General features: G+C 37.5%; 1 protein-coding gene across 1 annotated transcript; it reads left to right on the top strand.

The window, feature by feature from the left end:
• Positions 1-4,316: 4,316 nt before the first annotated feature.
• LOC121296643 (inward rectifier potassium channel 2) lies at positions 4,317-11,183 on the top strand. Its single transcript, XM_041222400.1, has 2 exons — positions 4,317-4,458; positions 8,387-11,183. The coding sequence occupies exon 2, from the start codon at positions 8,623-8,625 to the stop codon at positions 9,904-9,906; it is 1,284 nt and encodes a 427-aa protein (XP_041078334.1). The 5' UTR covers positions 4,317-4,458; positions 8,387-8,622; the 3' UTR covers positions 9,907-11,183.
• Positions 11,184-19,937: the final 8,754 nt, after the last annotated feature.

Genomic DNA, 19,937 nt, shown 5'->3' with positions numbered 1-19,937 from the left:
ACAAGAGTTCTAAGCTCATGGAATTCTCAGTTACCAACTAAGAATTCCATATTTGTTCCAAACTGGGGAAAAAAAAGATACACTTTATTTTATTGAGCTGTACAGCATAGAAATGCATGGTGTTGGGTTTTATAAGGTTGTTTGAAAGCAATTTGTTGAAAAATATTGTGTGAAAACTTTTGTCAGCTTTATGAAATCAACATGATATCTGCATTGTCTGCCCAATAAAGTACTTAGTATCATCAAAACAGTGTTTTTAATGTTTGTTTGTTTGTTTGTTTTTTTACTTTTGACCAGATTTTGTCAGCTTTTGCTCAAGTGCTAGGTCTGTACAAGAGACTTCTCTGTTTAAAAATGACATCAGCAACACAGAATCAGAAGCGTCTAAGCGTTCCTTAGTTGTGTCTGTATGTAAATGTTTATGTTTACTACAGTATAATATCATGCTTATCATCACCCCGTGGTTGCACTGCATTTATCACATTTCACTGTGTATTAACAAGCACTATATGGTTTTAGTTGGGTGCATTTTAATAAGGGATAACTCCTATTGGAAACAATATTTCTTTTTCAGTTCAACAGTGCATGTGTGTGTGCTTGTCATTCAATTTCAATGTATGTTCTTATTCTTTCTTGCTTTGTTTTTTATACAGAATTGGATTATGATTATGAAGTGTACCATTTTAAGCATGATCTTGCCCATTCGATAAGGCAAGTGATTGTGATAATCTGTTGATCTATCTATCTCTCTCTCTCTCTCTCTCTCTCTCTCTCTCTCTCTCTCTCTCTCTCTCTCTCTCTCTCTCTCTCTCTCTCTATATATATATATATATATATATATATATATATATATATATATATATATATATAATATATATATATATATTATATATATTATATATATATATATTATTAGTATCCCAATGCAATAAAGTAATCATCTTTGTATCTTGCTGTATCATGTATGTGTACACAGACGCGCTGTACTAGGAATCTCTAGCTCGCCACCTTGTGGGCAAATCTAGTACCGACTGTGTTCCTGGAAGGTTAATCGCCTGTCTAACTGCATGCTAAACTAACGTGAAGCAGGCAGCCAGCGCAAGGAGCATGCCCGGGCACGCTAGACCGTGTCCGGGCTAAAAATAATCGCCCATATTTATAGCAGGAGCAGAAATAAATAAATAAATAAATAAATAAAACACTTCTAAACAAGTACAGAGAAAGATAAACTATTACAATGCACGGCCCACTTCTGGCAATTAATCCCGTGTGCATGGCATGATGAAACAGCGTCAGTGAGAGAGAGGCAGTGTGGAATAAGGTTTCTAAATATAGTGTGCGCACAGTATTACAACAATAAACTCATGCTGTACTCTTAATAAGGACGGGGCTGCCAAAAATCCATTATTTTGTGACGGCTTTAAGATCTAATACTCCAGACGACCCCTCCCTTCAGACAGTACAGCTGTTGAGCGCTCTCAGATGCGGTAATATCAGTTATCTGTGCTTGTGAAAAACACGAGTTTTAATAATGAATACATAGTATCCTTTTGGCTGTCAGCATTTATGTCGGTGCATTGATCATCACCCCCTTACTCAGCTGCGTGTATATAATTTTTCTCGTGATATTTGTTATTGTGCTTGATGTAAAACACTACAGAGAAACTGCAGTGTGATCAAACAATATACTGAGTATTTTCTTCACTGTAAAACGCTCTTTTGATGCACTGGAGATTAAAATAAATAATTGATTTGCTTTGGGTTCATTGAATTTCACTGTAAAATTGTATTTAATTTTATATCGCCATAATTCCTTCGTTCGAAACGCGTTGGATAATGAGGTATGCACTGCAGCATAATGTATTCCAAGTATTATTATTATTATTATTATTATTATTATTATTATTATTATTATTATTATTATTAGTAGTAGTAGTCTAATTACTAGTAGTAGTTGTACTAGTATAGTTGGCGTGGTTGTTCAACTACAGACTTTTTTTTGTATCCATACAACCGGTAGTGTATATAACTCCGTCTACTGTACTTTCATACTCGTGTGTGCCCCTAATTGAGCCATAACACCAAACTGGCTATTAAAGTGATGTACAGTAAATATACATCATTAGTCCCGGTGCTTTAAACTGCTCCCCTGGGGTGACCTAGGGTAATACTCCGGGGTTAATGGACTAGTAAAGCAGGAAAGAGATATTCGTTCAAATACTGTTGTAGGGTTAGCCAGCACACATCTAGTTGCTTGTAGCTCGCTGGCCCAGTGCCAAACAGAAATAAGCGACTTATCTCTGACTGGAATAGTTGAATGTAAATTACTTGCGGCAGGTGAGTTGAGTTTCTGTATTGTGTTCTGACGGCGCCGAGGAACAGTGCTGCAGTGTTTTTATAGATTGTGTTTCAACATCACAAGTGAAGCAAAAACACACCCCTTCTGTCTAGGGAAAACAAATTATTCTATGAATTAAAGTGTTGTAATACTACTACTACTAATAATAATAATAATAATAATAATAATAATAATAATAATAATAATAATAATAATAATAATAATAATGCGGTCTTTTGATTTATTTCTATACAAAACTCCAGGAGGGCTTTGAACTTCAATTAACTTATCAATGTCGTTGGTTTATTAAAACACACTTTTTAAAAATAAAAGGTAACGTGTAATTAGTTATTAAGTAGGCTACTTGTTTTGATGGCTTCGGGTTAAAAAGAAAAGTCCCATCTACATTATACAGCCTAACTAAACTAAAGACACAAAATGCATAGGCTATTGAACAGGCGTGGTTTAAACTACTGTACACGAACACAATGCTTCTATAAAACACAGACAAGGCAAACACGTGACATGTTGTCTGTTCAACCCGTGCTAAATGCACCGGGTACTGTGATATAATAACAGTATAGTACGGGTCTGTGTATTGTGTTTAAATCAATTACAATTCAAAGTATGGCATTTGTCCTATGCGGTATGCAAAATTAATAGTTGAGGCAAACATAATCTTTATTTAGGCAAGCGCTTTTCACAAAATGAATACAAACTTTTTTTATTGTTTTTTATTTTTTTATTTTTTTCAGTTATTGAAATACTATAGTGGTAAATGCAAATTGAAATGTATTGTTATTATTACCAGTGGTATCTGTACAGAAACAAATAAGTTGTGCGTGTTTTGTTGTCCCTAGTATTTAATTATCTAATTCATGTTCAAACAGTTACATTTTTCTAAATACATTATTATTACCAGTAATAATAATAATAATAATAATAATAATAATAATAATAATAATAATAATGTTCTAATTATTATTGTTGTTACTAGTGTTATTATTATTTGTAGTATTAGTATTATTAGTAGTTTTAAAAAAGTATTTCTAAATATATGTCCCTTGCCGAAGAGTTTTGTTTTTACATGTTCTTTGTGTAAATAACTCTTACACGACAGTTCTAACACCCTGATAAATAAGAATCCCGCAAGGCTATATGTACAGTACAATACACGAATCCACGGTGTCAAATCATTTTACACGTGCAGGTAATAAATAGACATAATTTGATCATGTAGGTTTCATCTGAGCAATTAATATTCAGTCACCTGTCATAATTTGGAACCTTCATCACGTTCGAATATTGCCATTCAGAACTAGGAGGTCCACTGACAGATAGGATATGCAGCGCTCGCTGGACAGGACAAGCACAGGGTCTCATTGAGCGCTACTGTACAGTGCTGTAGTTGGACAAACTGCAACTCAAACTTTGAAATCGATGTGTTTATTAATGTAGCCAGTTAGTGTGATGCTTACTTCGCTCTCATATATGTCACAATATGTAAAAAAAAAAAAAAAAAAAAAAAAAAAGATAGATGACTAGATAGGCAGACAGATAGATAGATAGATAGATAGATAGATAGATAGATAGATAGATAGATAGATAGATCATCTGTTTCTAGATAGATAGATAGATAGACAGACAGACAGGGTATTCATAGTATGAAAAATCTATCTAGAAACAGATGAAACTACAGACAAAATACTTGGGTCTGAATATGTGCGCTTGCGTAACAGGCATTCCCAAATAAATAAAGCTGTCTTTTACACGTTGTATATACTGTGCACAGTGACATCATGAAGCATTCAACATCAACGCTGCTTGAACACGGCAACAGAAGGGACTCGTCGCGCCTGTCACTCACATCGACCCTTTCGCACTCTGATTGGCAGAGAAGGGGTGTGGGCGGAGAGAGTCGGCAAACGGTATTTAAAATGCATTGTGGAAAGATTTGGCGAGACAGAGTACCGTTCAGTCACAGAGATAGCATGTGGGGGTAGGGGTTACAATCACAATTACACAACGTGAACCTGACTTGGGATACTCAAGAAGACAACAAAACCCCTGGGGTCTTTTAAATGCATCCCGGTTTACCGTTCCCTGACAGAGATCAAAAGGTAGGTATTTTCTTATTTTACATCTCAATCTCCTACAGCGGCTTCCTGCTATTCTGTTAACTATTTTAGCTACACGAGCTGACAAACTTTCCGCAGCAACCTGTCTGAATTTTAACAGGTGTGGTGTCATTCGCTATAGTTTTACAAAAGTGTTCTGCACACTGTGCATTCTTGTTTTATCTCTAGGGTAAGGTTATGGTTCCAGTTTTAAATAAAACGGGGGGAAAAAAAAAAACAGATGAATTAGCTGGTATGCATTTTTGTATCTGTGGTGATCCGTGCTGAATTGCTGCACCGTTAAAAAAAAAATACATTGATGTCCATGTAAATATATATTGCGATTGTCGATTCACTTACGAATGAAATACAAGATCCGTTCGAAATGATAGAAGTATATTTAAACAGAGACATCGTTTCTTTTCTTTCTGTGCTGCACGGTTATAAATGGAAGCAGGCGGGACTCGAGCAATGGAAATGAACCCTGGTGCTGTTCATACATATGTTTAAATGTTTCCAGTATACACTGCATTTGGAAGTGGTCCTGGTGTGAATGGTTATACTCAGCTTGACACCCATCACATCAATCATAGCCTAAGTTGCATCGCTTTGCATGTCTCCCTAGCGTTCGAGGTTTTGAGGCGAGGCTTATGTCATCGTCGAGTTTATAATATATATATATATATATATATATATAATATTATATGATTATATATATATATATATATATATAAGTAGGCTCGACTCTCTCTTACAAAAGACTGTGTGATATGAGCCCACTATACCCAAATTTATATATATATATATATATAATATATATATATATATATATATATATATATATATAGTAGTATATATATATTTTTACACAAGAAGATTTGAGACGAGCATGTGTTCTTGGATTTTATGAGTGAACGACACACGTGGACGATCAAAAAAAATTCCAAAAGCTGTTTCACTGTCAAGTTTTTAAAGTTTTCGGAAAGTGACAGTTCACATCTTAATTAATAATAATAATAATAATAATAATAATAATAATAATAATAATAATAATAATAATTGCTTTCAAGTCTACCGTTGGTAAATTCTTCTTTTTTTAACTGTAAATCTTGAATTGAACGTACCAATGACGTTATTATATTATTATTATTATTATTATTATTATTAGTAGTAGTAGTAGTAGTATTCATTCCAGTTTCGTGTGTGTGTTCATGATCTGTGTACAATGCTGTATGTTTTTCTTCAATTTTTCTATTCAGCCGACTGTTTTTCACTTGCTCCTCAATAACGCAACAGTTGTGCTCCTAGGCAACAAGTGCTGAGCAGCAGCGGCAACAGGGCCGTTCTGCAGTCAGATGAAGCCGAGCCGCGCCCCCTTAGGAACTCGGAGAGCGTTCGCACTATTCAGAGGCCCTCCCACCCCACCGACACACACACTCCGCGAACCCCTGTCCCAGCAGTGCGACGGTCGCACCCAGTCTCTTCGCGTTAGCAACGGTTGAGAAAAATTTAAGTAGCATCTGGGAAACTGTTGTGTTTTAACGCTTTCAAAATAATCAGCATCTCTCTCTCTCTCTCTCTCTCTCTCTCTCTCTCTCTCTCTCTCTCTCTCTCTCTCTCTCTCTCTCTCGCTCTCTCTCTCTCTCTCTCTCATTCAGGAGAAGTTCAGAGTAGAGCTATCATTGAGGAACTGTAATATAAAACAGGCAGTATTATAGCTCATTGAAGACTCTAATGACCCCAGGACTCACAGCTGCAGGACAAATGCTGGAGTTTTGAAATGCTTGTTGTTCTTTGTTTGGTCTTCTTCACACAAAAATAGAAATAAAAAACTAACTTTAAGAGGCGGCAAAATTCCGTTCCATCTCTGTAGGTTTTTGCATTCTGGAACTTGAAGAATCCAGTGACATTCCAAAAGAAGGGGCGCATTCCATCTTTAAAAACTTTCTCCCCGTTAGAATCCTATAAAACATATGGGTTATGACAGCCTTTAACCAGGGCAGCTGGTATTACGAATGGCCAGTAATTTGAGTCTCTGTGGCATTATATACACTACAGAGAGATAAGCAGTTTCTTGTGATTTATTTGTTAGTGCAATTTCACAATTTAAAGCACCATTTAATAAAATATGACCCTGGCATTATAAAAACCTTTTTACAGATCAGATAGCTTCTCTTTATTTGCGGTGATAAAGAATGCAGATTGTGACTGCAGTTCTGAGGGAACGCTGCAGCTCTTAGGTTTTTAGTGAGTCAACAAGTCCTATGGGTTCCCTTGAGGGCTGCTATTCAAGGCCCTTCTAGGAGAAAGCAACTGCTTGCCTTTGAAATCCTAAAGATTTCAGAAAAAAAGGCCTTTCTCTGTCAAGGGTGGTTCTTGCTATAAAAGCAGCTATGTACCTTTGCATCTGCTAATCTTCATCTTAATATCAGAGTCAGAGAGGGACTGGGAAAAATATCAAGCTGACAGCTTAAAGACGGAAACAAATAAATTGTAAATATTTAAGGTTCACGCAGCAGCTTTTTGTTCTGCGTAGACTACATTTCTCCAACCAAGCATGTTTTTACATCTGACGCACCAAAGCAACCGTGCAAACAATGACTTGCACGACGAAATACAAAATCATAAATGCTTCGAGACATTTTAATACAGGACAGTATGCGTGCCTCTGGGTTCTAGTCAGGGTGTCGTTCATTACGATCATTAAATAGTTGTTAATTGAATGTCCTCATCACTCATGTCAGTACGTGCTGCTTCATTTTCAAATTGCCTGTTGCCTGGGGATGGTGTCCTGGTAGCTCCAGTTACTTCAATACTGAACTCGCTGCAGGAAAAGTAGACCTTTTCGAATTGGATGATATTGACACAGCAGATGTTGACCTAGTAAAGTCTGTCATTAATGCAGTCTGTTGTCTAACATGCACATGCAACAATACAGAACACATTCAGACTGTGTGAGTGCAGACCATTTCAACATAGATTTTATACTCAGTAGCTATTTCTTCCTTCCTAATGGAGTGTTTTGTTAATTGAGTGTAATCCGAGACCTCAGGTCTCTTCAGATTGAGTTTCAGGTCTTTATGAAAGAAAAAAATAAATGCTAAGAAAAATAACTTCAATCGTGTAGAAAAAAAACTTAAAGCAGTCTTGAAGTGTTCAACAGAGTCATTCAAATGTCAACAGCTTGATTCCACACCTCTGATATCTTTTTTTAATTGGGTAAAAATAATTGCTGGGTCTCAAATAATCACCTGTCTCCAAAGCTTTTATTGTTCATTTTTATAAACATTTTAGCAGTTTGAATTATTATTATTATTATTATTATTATTATTATTATTATTATTATTATTATTATTATTATTAATGGTCGATCTAATTCAATTTTTAAGTGCAAATTCGTGCTTCTGCTTGTTCATTTGTTAACTTTGTTAACCAGTGCATATAAAAAGACTGTAATAATACTTTCGCTTTATACTTGAGGGAGTACAATCCAGTGTAATTTTGTTATAAAACAAAACTGTTACTTAGTTCCCACTGACACACAGCTGTTTAGCAAAGTTGCTAGAATGTTTAAATTGAGTTACAATGTTGCTACAAGGTTGTGTGTTAGCGGCTTCTCAAAGACCGCATGAAGCATGTGAAGCTAGAGATCTAATACAAACAGGGATCCAATAATCACCAGTCTCCAATTATCGCCAGTCTCCAATATGCACCGGGTTTGCTGACAAATATTGTAAATAAACGCCAGAGACGTTTTATTGAAGTTTTACAGTATGTTTTAAATGAATAATGTGATTTAATAAAATACAGATTTATCTTTTTATATGCTGTTTTAATCAATAAGCTGAAGCAAATGTATAAATAGTCCTGATTGAAGTCTGTTTTCTAAACTGTATAAACTGTATTTTTTTTTTTTTTTTTTTTTAAACAGGATATGTCACCAAAGAGCTCTTCGTACCAGATGAAAAAGGACTGACAAGCCCTGTCCAAACTCCTGAGATATTCCTTGGCAGAGCCAAGGACAGCAGAGGACAAGGCGCCTTTGTTCCGTACCCATTTTTCCTGTGTGTGTGGTCCCACGAACGTTCAAAACTGTTTCTCCAAAGGTTTTTACAGAAACTCAGACTGTTTTCCAAAGCAGAAGCACAGCCGTCCCAGACGGAAGTGATGGGAAGCGTGCGAGCGAACCGCTACAACATTGTGTCGTCCGAGGAAGACGGGATGAAGCTGGCCACCATGGCGGTGCCCAATGGCTACGGCAACAGCAAGGGTAAAGTGCACACCAGGCACCAGAGCCACAGCCGCTTCGTCAAGAAGGATGGCCACTGCAATGTGCAGTTTGTTAACGTGAGTGAGAAGAAACAGCGCTATCTGGCTGACATCTTCACCACCTGCGTGGACATTCGCTGGCGCTGGATGCTGGTTATCTTCTGCCTTGGCTTCGTGCTCTCCTGGCTCTTCTTTGGCTGCGTCTTCTGGCTGGTGGCTCTTCTCCATGGTGACCTGGATGCCGGGGTCCCAAAGCCCTGTGTCTCTCAGGTCAGCAGCTTCACAGCGGCTTTCCTCTTCTCCATCGAGACGCAGACCACCATTGGGTACGGCTTCCGCTACGTGACGGATGAGTGCCCCATCGCCGTCTTCATGGTGGTGTTCCAGAGCATCGTGGGTTGCATCATCGATGCCTTCATCATCGGGGCTGTCATGGCCAAGATGGCAAAGCCCAAGAAGAGGAACGAGACACTGATCTTCAGCCACAATGCAACGGTGGCCATGCGAGACAACAAACTCTGCCTGATGTGGCGCGTGGGCAACCTGCGTAAGAGCCACCTGGTGGAGGCCCATGTGCGGGCGCAGCTCCTCAAGTCCCGGACCACAGCTGAGGGGGAGTACATCCCTCTTGACCAGATTGACATTGATGTGGGCTTTGACAGCGGCATTGACCGTATCTTTCTGGTGTCGCCAATCACCATCGTGCACGAGATCAATGAGGACAGCCCCTTCTATGACATGAGCAAACAGGAACTGGACAACTCTGAGTTTGAGATTGTGGTCATCTTGGAAGGCATGGTGGAAGCCACTGCCATGACCACCCAGTGCCGCAGTTCCTATCTGGCCAGTGAGATCCTCTGGGGTCACCGCTTTGACCCAGTGCTCTTCGAGGAAAAGAACTACTACAAAGTGGACTACTCACGCTTTCACAAAACCTATGAGGTGCCTAGCACGCCCCTGTGCAGTGCCAGGGACCTCGCGGAGAAGAAGTACATCCTTTCCCATGCCAATTCCTTCTGTTATGAGAATGAGGTGGCGCTTTTGAGCAAGGAGGAGATGGGGGACATTGGGGGCAGCTTGGGGCTGGAAGGCACCAGCACAGACACAAACTCTGACATTGACCACACTCAGGCTACTGTGCCTCTGGAGCCTAGACCTTTGAGACGAGAGTCAGAAATATGACTGTATGACCTTTGGAAAAAAATTGAAAAGAAATATGTTCAAAGGCACATTGAGCTGAACTGGACCCAAAAACAAAATCAGATTTCAGCTGATGGTACTGCTTCGTGGCTTGGTTTGAGGACTTGAAATAGGAAAGGAAAGACACACAGACAGAAAGTTACAGGCTCATGTGATGAATATGAACACAGCTGTTCTTTAAGCACAGCAAACTTGTATTTATTTGTATACAAAGGAAATAATTATGCTTCTGTGTGTAACTTAGGGGAGTGGTTGATAAGGGACAAGGTTAAGGATAAGGGACAGAGAGAAGTGTGTGATTTAATTTTTTTTTTTTTTTTATAAAACTTGAAAAAGGCAGGCATGTCTCTTTGGTTATCTGTCGAGCCTAATTTAAAGCAGGACAAGACGGGTCAAGTAGCATGACACCAAGTATATCAGCCTTACATTTTTAATGCTGCTATCAAAATAAAACACAACTTGTAAAAAAATGCATATATTAATAACATAGTGAAGGCGGATTACGATAGATAATTTATCTGCAAATATGTGTAAAGTAAATTATAAAACCACTGTGTATGGGAATTAATGGATCGAAAGCTACTTCATATATGATTAGCTCCCTATTTCAGTTCCAGCTCATACCAGAGAAATTGTGTGATTTGCACATGGGATTTCCGGAGTACTAAGAGGTTCACTGGCGCCAGGTTAGAGCACTTACTGCACTCCTTTGTTTTTAGGTCAGATTGCTGCTGTACTAAGTAAGACCTTTTTAAAGTAGGCTGAGGACTTTCTTCCACACTCTGAAAGGGAACTCTAGGTCTTGCACCTGTTCCTTCCCATCAGCTGACTCCTGCTGAGGGCCGGAGTATTGGTGGGGGGTAATGAAGGGTCACATGTCTAGCAAAGCTGAGTGCATAACTTCTCCCTAGACTTAGACTTGGTATGTTGCAAGAAAAAAAAAAAAACACTGCCAGAGCATTAGAATGTATTTGTATTATTATTAAATATTATTAGTAAGTAGTATTATCTGGCCACGAATTAGGGCAGCATAGCACACGGATATAGCAGAGCTATAGTATGGTGTTGTTGAATGGCGTGGTATAAAATATCAATAGCTGTGCTATTGTTCATATTGAATCCAGGCCTAAATCTAGTTTTAGAAAACTTCCCACCAAGTTTCCCCTGGCGGTGAGCTGGTCTCTTGCCACAGAGGTGTGCTTGGTTGCTTAGGAACAGGGAGATTGACAGTCCCATTTGTATTAGTCTTGGGGGGGGGGGGGGGGGGGGGGGGGGGGGCTTGTGCAGCTCCAGGCTTCAAACAGATGGTAGGCCAGAAAGCAATACACAGTTCAGAGTAGGAGGGGCAAACATATACGAGAGTGTATGCTACTGAACCCATGTTTTTCTTGTCTCAAAGTGTAGCATCTTTTTGCAACATGAGCCTCCAACCCAGTCTCCGACTTCCTCTCTAAATAAGACAGCGGAATGCTGGAAACACAAAGCAGTGTTTTCAAATATTATAGCCTGCCTGGCCGAGTTGGTTGGTTGGTTGGGTGCCTCTTTTAGAAGACAATCCCACTAGTGGCATTACAGAGGACTGTCTGAGCTGGGTAGAAGTAATAATGAGAGTGTGTCTGCATCTGGGCAACAAATCGAAGCCGGGAAGCAGATCTAGGGAATTGATCAGGAGAACTTGAATTCAGCTTTCTCGAGAAAGTGAATGTTAAAAAGTGCTGCTACGTTGTATATTGATAGGATAACAAATGATTAAAGCCAAAGAGTATTCATTGTCTCAGACGTAATATTTTATTTTAACAAAACCTAACACCAATGATAGAAACAAACTAAAATATTAGGAGACTTTTTCTATGTTTTGTTGGGAGAATGTAAAACGAACTAGAAATAATAATAAAAAAAAAAAAAAACATGACAAGAGTTTCAAATGGTGCACATTATTTTTAAAAGGAGAAAAGACACATTTATCAGAAACACTATGTTTGTCAAATGATGTACATGTATAAAGTTGATCAAATATTTTCATATTTATAGCCAAATGTAAAGGATTTCTCTAAGATATAAACGGCAAAGGGTTGTGCTCTATTGCTGCAGGTTAGCACACTTATTACCTGTCCATGTCAAGACTTTTAGGGTTCCTAGTGCTTTATTTATTATTTAAGCATGATATTGTTACGATTAAAGCAATCTTTGTTGGAACAGCCTTGTCAAAAGAGCAGGTAATCGCAATGCAAACCCCCACACAAAGTGCATTGCATGTCTGCCTGTCCTTTGTCTTGTGACAGGGCTGGCTTGCAGAAGGCATTGTTTTAAATTTACAATACGATGCTGGCTGATGGAGTGGCATGTATTATCATTATAATTATTTGAGATTTTATTATAACATGCATTTCAAAACCCAATTCGAAAATATGAGCCCCGGTGACTGCACAAAATCAGCCTTGTGCTTTCATTGGGAAGTCTCTACACACAAGTCCCGCTTCTGCCAATACTTCAAATATGTTGTATACATACATTGTAATATATAGTTCATCTAAAACAATGATAGGGACTGCTTCATATTAGGAAACACATCTTTCATACATACTGTATGTAATATGTATTGGGTTCCATATGCTTCAGTTAAGGACAGCTATACAAGTTGGTTCTTTGAAAAGCTGCAACTCTCTCCAGCATAAGGAAAAATGATTGCCTGGTATTTCCTTTAACATTAGGTTTTTGTGAGTATGACAAGGTTGAAAGTCAAAAGTACTGTAATGTATTTTCTAAGTGGTTTCTGTCAGCCATAGGTTCCATGCAGAACGGTTGCTTTTCTTTGCGATTCTCTTGACTTGTATCAACGATTTGAAGCCTCAGCAGCACTGCATCCCTTCCCTTTTTCCTGTAGATATCTCCTTTCATTTGTAGCCTTTTGTATCAGAGTCTTCCTATTTTACTGCAAAATCAATGGAATGTACAGATTTTTTTTATTATTATTATTATTATTATTATTTATTATTATTATTATTATTATTGGTGTTGTTGTTATTGTATGTTTTATTTTATTATTTTTAAATAAAACCGTGATTAATTATTACAAACGCTTCTTTTGTTTTATAATGTGCTCACAAGGCTTTGAACTGTGAAAAAAAAAAATGCGTGAAATTATAAAATGACTATCCTGGCTCTCAACTAATCCACTTTCCTTACACCAGCTTTTAGAATAAGATTACTTACAAAGACAATCAGGTGCCAGCAACAGAGGAAGTCAGGACAGATACAGCTGCTGTGAATCTGTTTATATCGGCAATGTGAAACTCAGTTTTACCAAGGGTCAGATTCTCAATGTTATTTTTCTTCTTGAATGAAGAGCTGGCGCTCCAAACTCACAACTGGCTCTTTAAAAGACGGTGTGAGCCTGAGTATGACCCAGTGAATATATATACACGTGTACGTGACTCGTCATTTTTCTAAGTTCAGCGTGGCCATACAGCAGTCTACAGAGGCTATTACTGTGATGCTTCAGTAAAGAGTTTGGCAGGCCTATTGTTTTTCTGTCCCAATGATGTACTGTATTATATTCTAGCTTTCTTTTTTAACTGTTGATCTATTAATACTTGCAGCTGTAGAAATACAGGAAGGGGTTGAAGTGAATTCAATTTGAAAAAACAACTCTCCGCCACCTTTTTAGCCACGACAAATGCAGTGATGATCTGAAGAGCTCTGATAGAAGTGGCTGGATGCTGTCAGGAGGTAGGCTATATTAATCAGCAATTTAGAAACAGTGTTGACGTCAATTGTCTACATTTGTCAGAGCTCCTTCTCTCGGCTGCCAAGCTCCCTTTGTGGGCCAAACTCATACTGGAGGAAGTTTGTGCAGCCTCAATAATCCCCAGGCCAAACCTGCTATATTCATAAAGGGGTCATAACACCCTTTAAAAACAATCAACTCCTCTCAAAAAGTTCATGATTTATTTTTCCAGAATTTGTTTCAATCTTGATTCAGATGAATCCAGTGTACCCACCCACCTATGAACTCACTTCCTCTTCAACAGGCTGTATGCATGGTAGGATAGATTGCTTCCCTGGGTGTATTCATTGATCACCCCTGTCCTTTACTCTCTGCTTTAGGTATGTCACATTTTCACATGGGGAAAGCTCTATGGACTTACTAGAATCCTTTACAAATGTATGTTGAACAATGAGCATAGTGATAATCATTTCTAAAAATACATAGACGGGTGATAAAAATCAGAATCAGCCTTTAATAACTTTTACAGACCACATTAAAACAGGTTTATTGTGTCTGCCCATCTGTGTTCACATTCAGCACGGTCAAATTCACTGGAAGCTGTCGAACGGATTAGATTTCTGCTAATTTAAAAAATGACGTTGATCTGAAAACAGCCTAGAATCGCGATGAACTGTTTCCAAAATTTAAAACCAAAGCAAAACTCTTAAGCAGTGCTTGCTAAAGATTCACGGCAAGGGCATCCAAAACCTGCTGATAAACCAAGTAAGAAGAAGACTGTTTATCTGAATATTTAGCAGAATTTTGTATCTGTTCAAAATAACTCAGAGACACAAGTCGTAAAATGTTTCTGTAAAATAATACCTTGCTTAGCAGAGACTGCTGAAGAGACGTGACACAAACCAGCCCACCCCATCTCCATCGACATTGAATCACAGAACATCCTCACGGCCTCTTCTCATTACAGGTTACAAGCTAATGCACAACTTGGCTTTTGACTAAATGCCTAAAAAGGTTCCACTTGAGTTCTAGATTGTGTTTTTTAACAGATTAACAGAGGGGGGGGTGGGGTGGGGGGGGTGAGAAAAGGAGATCATGAAATGATAAATGTAACTAGGAAAGTATCATTTACAGCTAACCTTTATATATATATATACCACAAAAGTGTGTAGACATTGTATTCACTGAGAAAGGCATTTCATCTTGATCTGCAATATAATTGTATGATTTGCTTTTTTTTTTTTTACTGTACTGCAAAGACTAAATACCACCATCATAAAACTCAAAACCTGCTCTGCTGTGGAGTTCTTGTCATTGAGTTTCCTTTGTAATCAGTGATGCTAATATCTGGATGAATAAATTACCACTGGGATTAACACCAGTGGGATTGCTATAGAGATAAGGCAGTGAAACTTGTATCTACTGTTGTATAGATCATTAAAGTGGACCCCTTTATGTAATACATCCTTTGTTGTATGGGTATTAGATACACAAACTAGTTATGTGGGCACAGTTTATATTTGTGTTTTACCATGCTTTCACTGTGCTTTATTACACTTTGCTATGCTTTTACATTGCTTTTACGCTGGAAAAAAGGCAAGCTGTACTCTTCCTATGTGGGTATTCTAACCTTTTTGTGGACGTGAGAGGTAGTAGCAGTCATGCTGGGTCATCAGTACTGTGTCACATAAACCAGAGAGTGCAGCTTTGTGAGAGTAGACAGAGAGTAGACAGTCATGAAGCATCAAGGTTTCCTGGACTTTGACTACACGGCATACTGTTTCCCTTGTTACTGTAAAAGACAGTGTGTTTACGACAAGTTCTTTCATTTTAACAGCTGTGGTTTTTTATTTGCTAAAAAAATAAACAAAAGTGGTTGAAAACTGAAGCCAAATAAATAGCTGTGAAACTGGTTTCATCACAGTGTAATTTTCCAATTGTGATCGGTGACTGACTAAAGGAAGGAGCAAACATCTCAGCAAAGTTTTAAATTACAGAAAAAAAGAAGCTGAAAACAAATCATACCAATGTCAGTGTCTTTTTTTTGTTGCTTTTTAATAATAATAATAATAATAATAATAATAATAATAATAATAATAATAATAATATAATGAATATATATATATATATATATATATATATATATATATATATATATATATATATATATATATATATATATATATATATATATATGAATACTAAGATATAGATATATAACGATTAGAATATATTATAATTAATGGATCGTCTGGTGTCGTGATGGACGTCACCTTTACATGACCTAAGGGTTGAAATCACCAGGACTATCCATCTCCTCCATCACAATTTTTTTTCAGTTCATCAAAATAACTTCACATATCACTTCACGTGTATAGTGAAGTGATTATTATTATATTATTATTATTATTATTATTATTATTATTATTATTATTATTATTGATAATGATGTCAGTGAAATGTAAATAAACATGGTCTGATACCTACTGGTTATTTGATGAATATACATCCAATTAAAAAAAAAAAAAAAAAAAAAAAAAAAAAAAAACGTTTTTGTAACAGGCTCACGATCTGAACACAGGTTGTTGAGAGCTTTACAAGTGAAATTAAAGATTTTAGGGAATTATTTATTTGCGAGCGTATATTACTGTATTACTTTAAACAGTAGCAACAGGCTGCAGGGTCACAATCGCAAGATGGGGCCATTTCAGCACAGCAAATAAGGCCTCAAGAGGTTTTTCCACATTATCCAATTAAATCTAGTTTCCACAGTAGTGTGTCAACAGAACTCCTTACTGTACCTGATGAGCACTGAAGCTTAGTAACAGTATGGTAACACACAGCAACTGCACTGGCTAAGCATGAGAATAACAGGAATATATAACAGTGCCAATTCAAAGGTAAACCTTTACATTAAGTGATGCACTGCCTTTATGGATTCGGAACGCTGTCGATGAAATGCGGCTCTTTTGCATAGTGGTTAAGACACTCGTTTGCGAGGTAGCCTGTACACACCCATCTTCTGCCCTGTTACATAGGGGACACTCAGTTTAAAAACTTGATCACAAACTTTAACATATTATGATTACAGAAGCGAATTAAACATAAACGAAGATTCCCACTTCAGTCTTTTCTAGGGGCTAGCTGTAGGAAATGAAGAGAAGACTTGGAATCCAGCTTCACTGTACCATTCTGCTGTTACACTCAGCCAAAAGTCTTGACCCATTGACCAGTGGATGACCTGGGCTTGCACACATTGGATCCCAGCAGTGCCGACAACACATTTCCAGATAGGAATGGAGGTATGAGCACTCAAACTGTGCTCCTGGTTATAAAACCTCTTCTTTACCCAATAGACCACACAGCCTCCTGCATGAAGCTCATGATGGGAATGACAGTGAGGGCAGGTCTGTAGGGAGTCTGGCAGAAATAAGCAGGAAAATACTGTACGCTGAAAATACCAACACTTTAGTTTAGGGATACGTTTATTAATCAAGCTATTAAAAGTCATAGATCATGATAACACTGAAATGGAAACGCTGAATTGCAATCCGCTTATATAATTTATTATACAAGCTCAATTGGAACCTTTGTATAAATAAGGGTTGGTTATTCAGGTTTAGTAACCCCAACCAAAACAGGAAACCAAAATAGAAAAAATCAAATCATTTCAAGAAATTCTGTAGTTATCCAGCAAGAGACATGATTGTTTGGTACCCTTATAAAAGTTCCCCGCTGTATTTTTGCAGTATTCCCATGCTTTTCCCATGGTTATATTGTGGCTTTACCATAGTTTACCCTGGTGTTCCATGTTTGCTTTCCCATGCCTTGCTGGTCTTTACCCTGCTTACCAATGCTTCACCATGTTTTCACTACACTTTTAATAGGATACACTTTTATAAAGTTACTGAAAGAGAAAAGTAAAATATGATAACAAAAAGTATTCAAGAACTTATTTTTGCCACCTAAAAACCCTAGAAAACCCTTGCTGTAGTCATTTGTATTTACTTCCCAAAATACAGAAACAAAACAATTCAGGTTATCTCATAGTATCAGCCTGTTCCTGTTTGTAATCTCCAAATTTCTTGATGATATCTTCAAACCCATTGTTGAATCGCTGCCTACATATGTACACATTTTCTACAAATATTGAACAATTTCCAAGAACATTGACACTGTGATAATCCTATTCTGTTTACAGTGGACATTAACCACCTCTACACTGTTATCCCCAACAGTGAAGGTTTAATAGCTTTAAAACGCTTCCTTGATGAATGGAGAGTGAAGGAGCCCCCAACAGATATCATTTTGAGACTAGCTGAACATGTGCTCACTTTTAATTGTTTTTCTTTTAATGGAAATTTTTACACTCAAGTAAGAGGTGTCAGCATGGGAAACAAAATGGGACAATCCTATGCCTGCCTTTTTGTAGGATCATTTGAGAACACATTTTTGCAGCAATACAATGGTAACACACCGAAACTCTTATGAAGATTTGAAACAGTTCATTCAGTCAGCATCAAATTCCCACCCAGCTTTAGAATACACATGGGACACCTCAGAGACCTACCGACTCTGTTTCATATCTACAATATGACTCCTCACACCCAAACACGACTCAATTCCCTGTTCCTAACTTTTAAGACTCAGACGTATTTGCAGTGATGATCAAGATGTTTTCATTAAAATTGAGGAAATGTGTGGTTTTTGCAAATTGCGGTTTTCCTGACAAGATCATCAACAGTGTTAAATCCCATGTTTCGATTTTAGACAGAAGGCATGCTTTACATACCACGAAAAAAACCACAGTGAACAGAATTCCTCTAGTCGTCACTTACCGTCCCACCAGCAGAGAACTTTCTATTCTGGCATCATCTGAACATCATCCTCAGAATATTTGAAAAACAAGTTTACTGCACTGTGTTTACTTTTCTTTCTACACAGCTGAAGAAGGGCTTTTGCCCAAAACATCCTGAAATAAAGATTTTTTAATAATTTAAACTTTTTTGTGTACATTAATTTTAATTATATTTTATTTTTGACGTCATAAATAATTTTTATACTGTCACAGAAACCAGAGATGGAAATATTTTCCTGTAACTCACTGAGGAGGCCCTTCTATTATTTTTTCTAATACATGGATCTCACATTTCTGTACTGTCGGTGTTGAGTGATTGAAAACGAAACATTTTGTGTTTGAATTGAAAGTGATGGTCTCGAGGAGTCGAATGGGTCAAAGTATATATATATATATATATATATATATATATATATATATATATATATATATAGAGATATAGAGAGAGAGAGAGAGAGAGAGAGAGAGAGAGAGAGAGAGAGAGAGAGAGAGAGAGAGAGAGAGAGAGAGAGAGAGAGCCAGCTGCCCAATGTTTTCGAAATGTTATACATATCTCTCTCAAGGGAGCATGTGTTTTAATTAAAACATTGGAGGTATTTAGAGGTAGAATTGTAAAAATACATAAATAAATAATATGGTTTAACACAGTAAGGCATGCTAAATGCATAGAACAGACATGGGAAAATGGGTTCCAGGTGAGCTTGTTTGTAAACACAATGCAGCCCTAGGCATTTACCACAGCACTTATTACAGCCCTTCAGAATCCATCAGAAACACATGCAAAGAACAACAGGAGCTATTTTTAAGTAACAGTGCATTTGCATATCATGCTAACTCTGTGAGCTCTTGATGTGTGGGATCCAGCACACAGCAGAGCCAAACACGTTCCGCTGCTATACAGTTTCTGGGAATCGCAAAGAATAAAGAATCACGTTTTCCGGTCTCACCATTTTAATATTTCGTTTATTTATTGAATTATTAACTGAAACACTCACTAGGAAAAGCACATTAGAGCTTTTCTTCCTGTTGACAAAGGAAATTGTCTTTTCACATTGTTAACCACACTCAGTAGCAAAAGGTAACAGTTTCCACAACCCGGTCAACAGTAAATACTATCCAGTAAAACCAACCCACTGTTCAGTGCATATGGATTTCACTGAGGCTTGAGCCTTTGTGACAGTTTGCCTGTTTTACTTTTTTCAATGGCTTTCAGCACCCCCACTTTAAAAATCATTCCAGTGCCACTCCAGTTACCATTTTAAATCAACTGTATGATAGCTTAAGACCACCCATTGATACAGACCACTTATAAATGGTCTCTTATATGACTGTTTAAGCATGTTTCTTGCTGTAAAAGTTTTTATATATTTATTCTGGGAGAGGGGAGATGGGGAGGGAGAGGTTAGGGGGCTTCTTTATCTGAACCCC

This window comes from Polyodon spathula, chromosome 21 (genome assembly GCF_017654505.1).
Source record: "Polyodon spathula isolate WHYD16114869_AA chromosome 21, ASM1765450v1, whole genome shotgun sequence".
NCBI classification, from domain to species: Eukaryota; Metazoa; Chordata; class Actinopteri; order Acipenseriformes; family Polyodontidae; genus Polyodon; species Polyodon spathula.
Note: the sequence above shows the minus strand (reverse complement) of the source record. Positions and strands in the feature narration are given on the sequence as shown.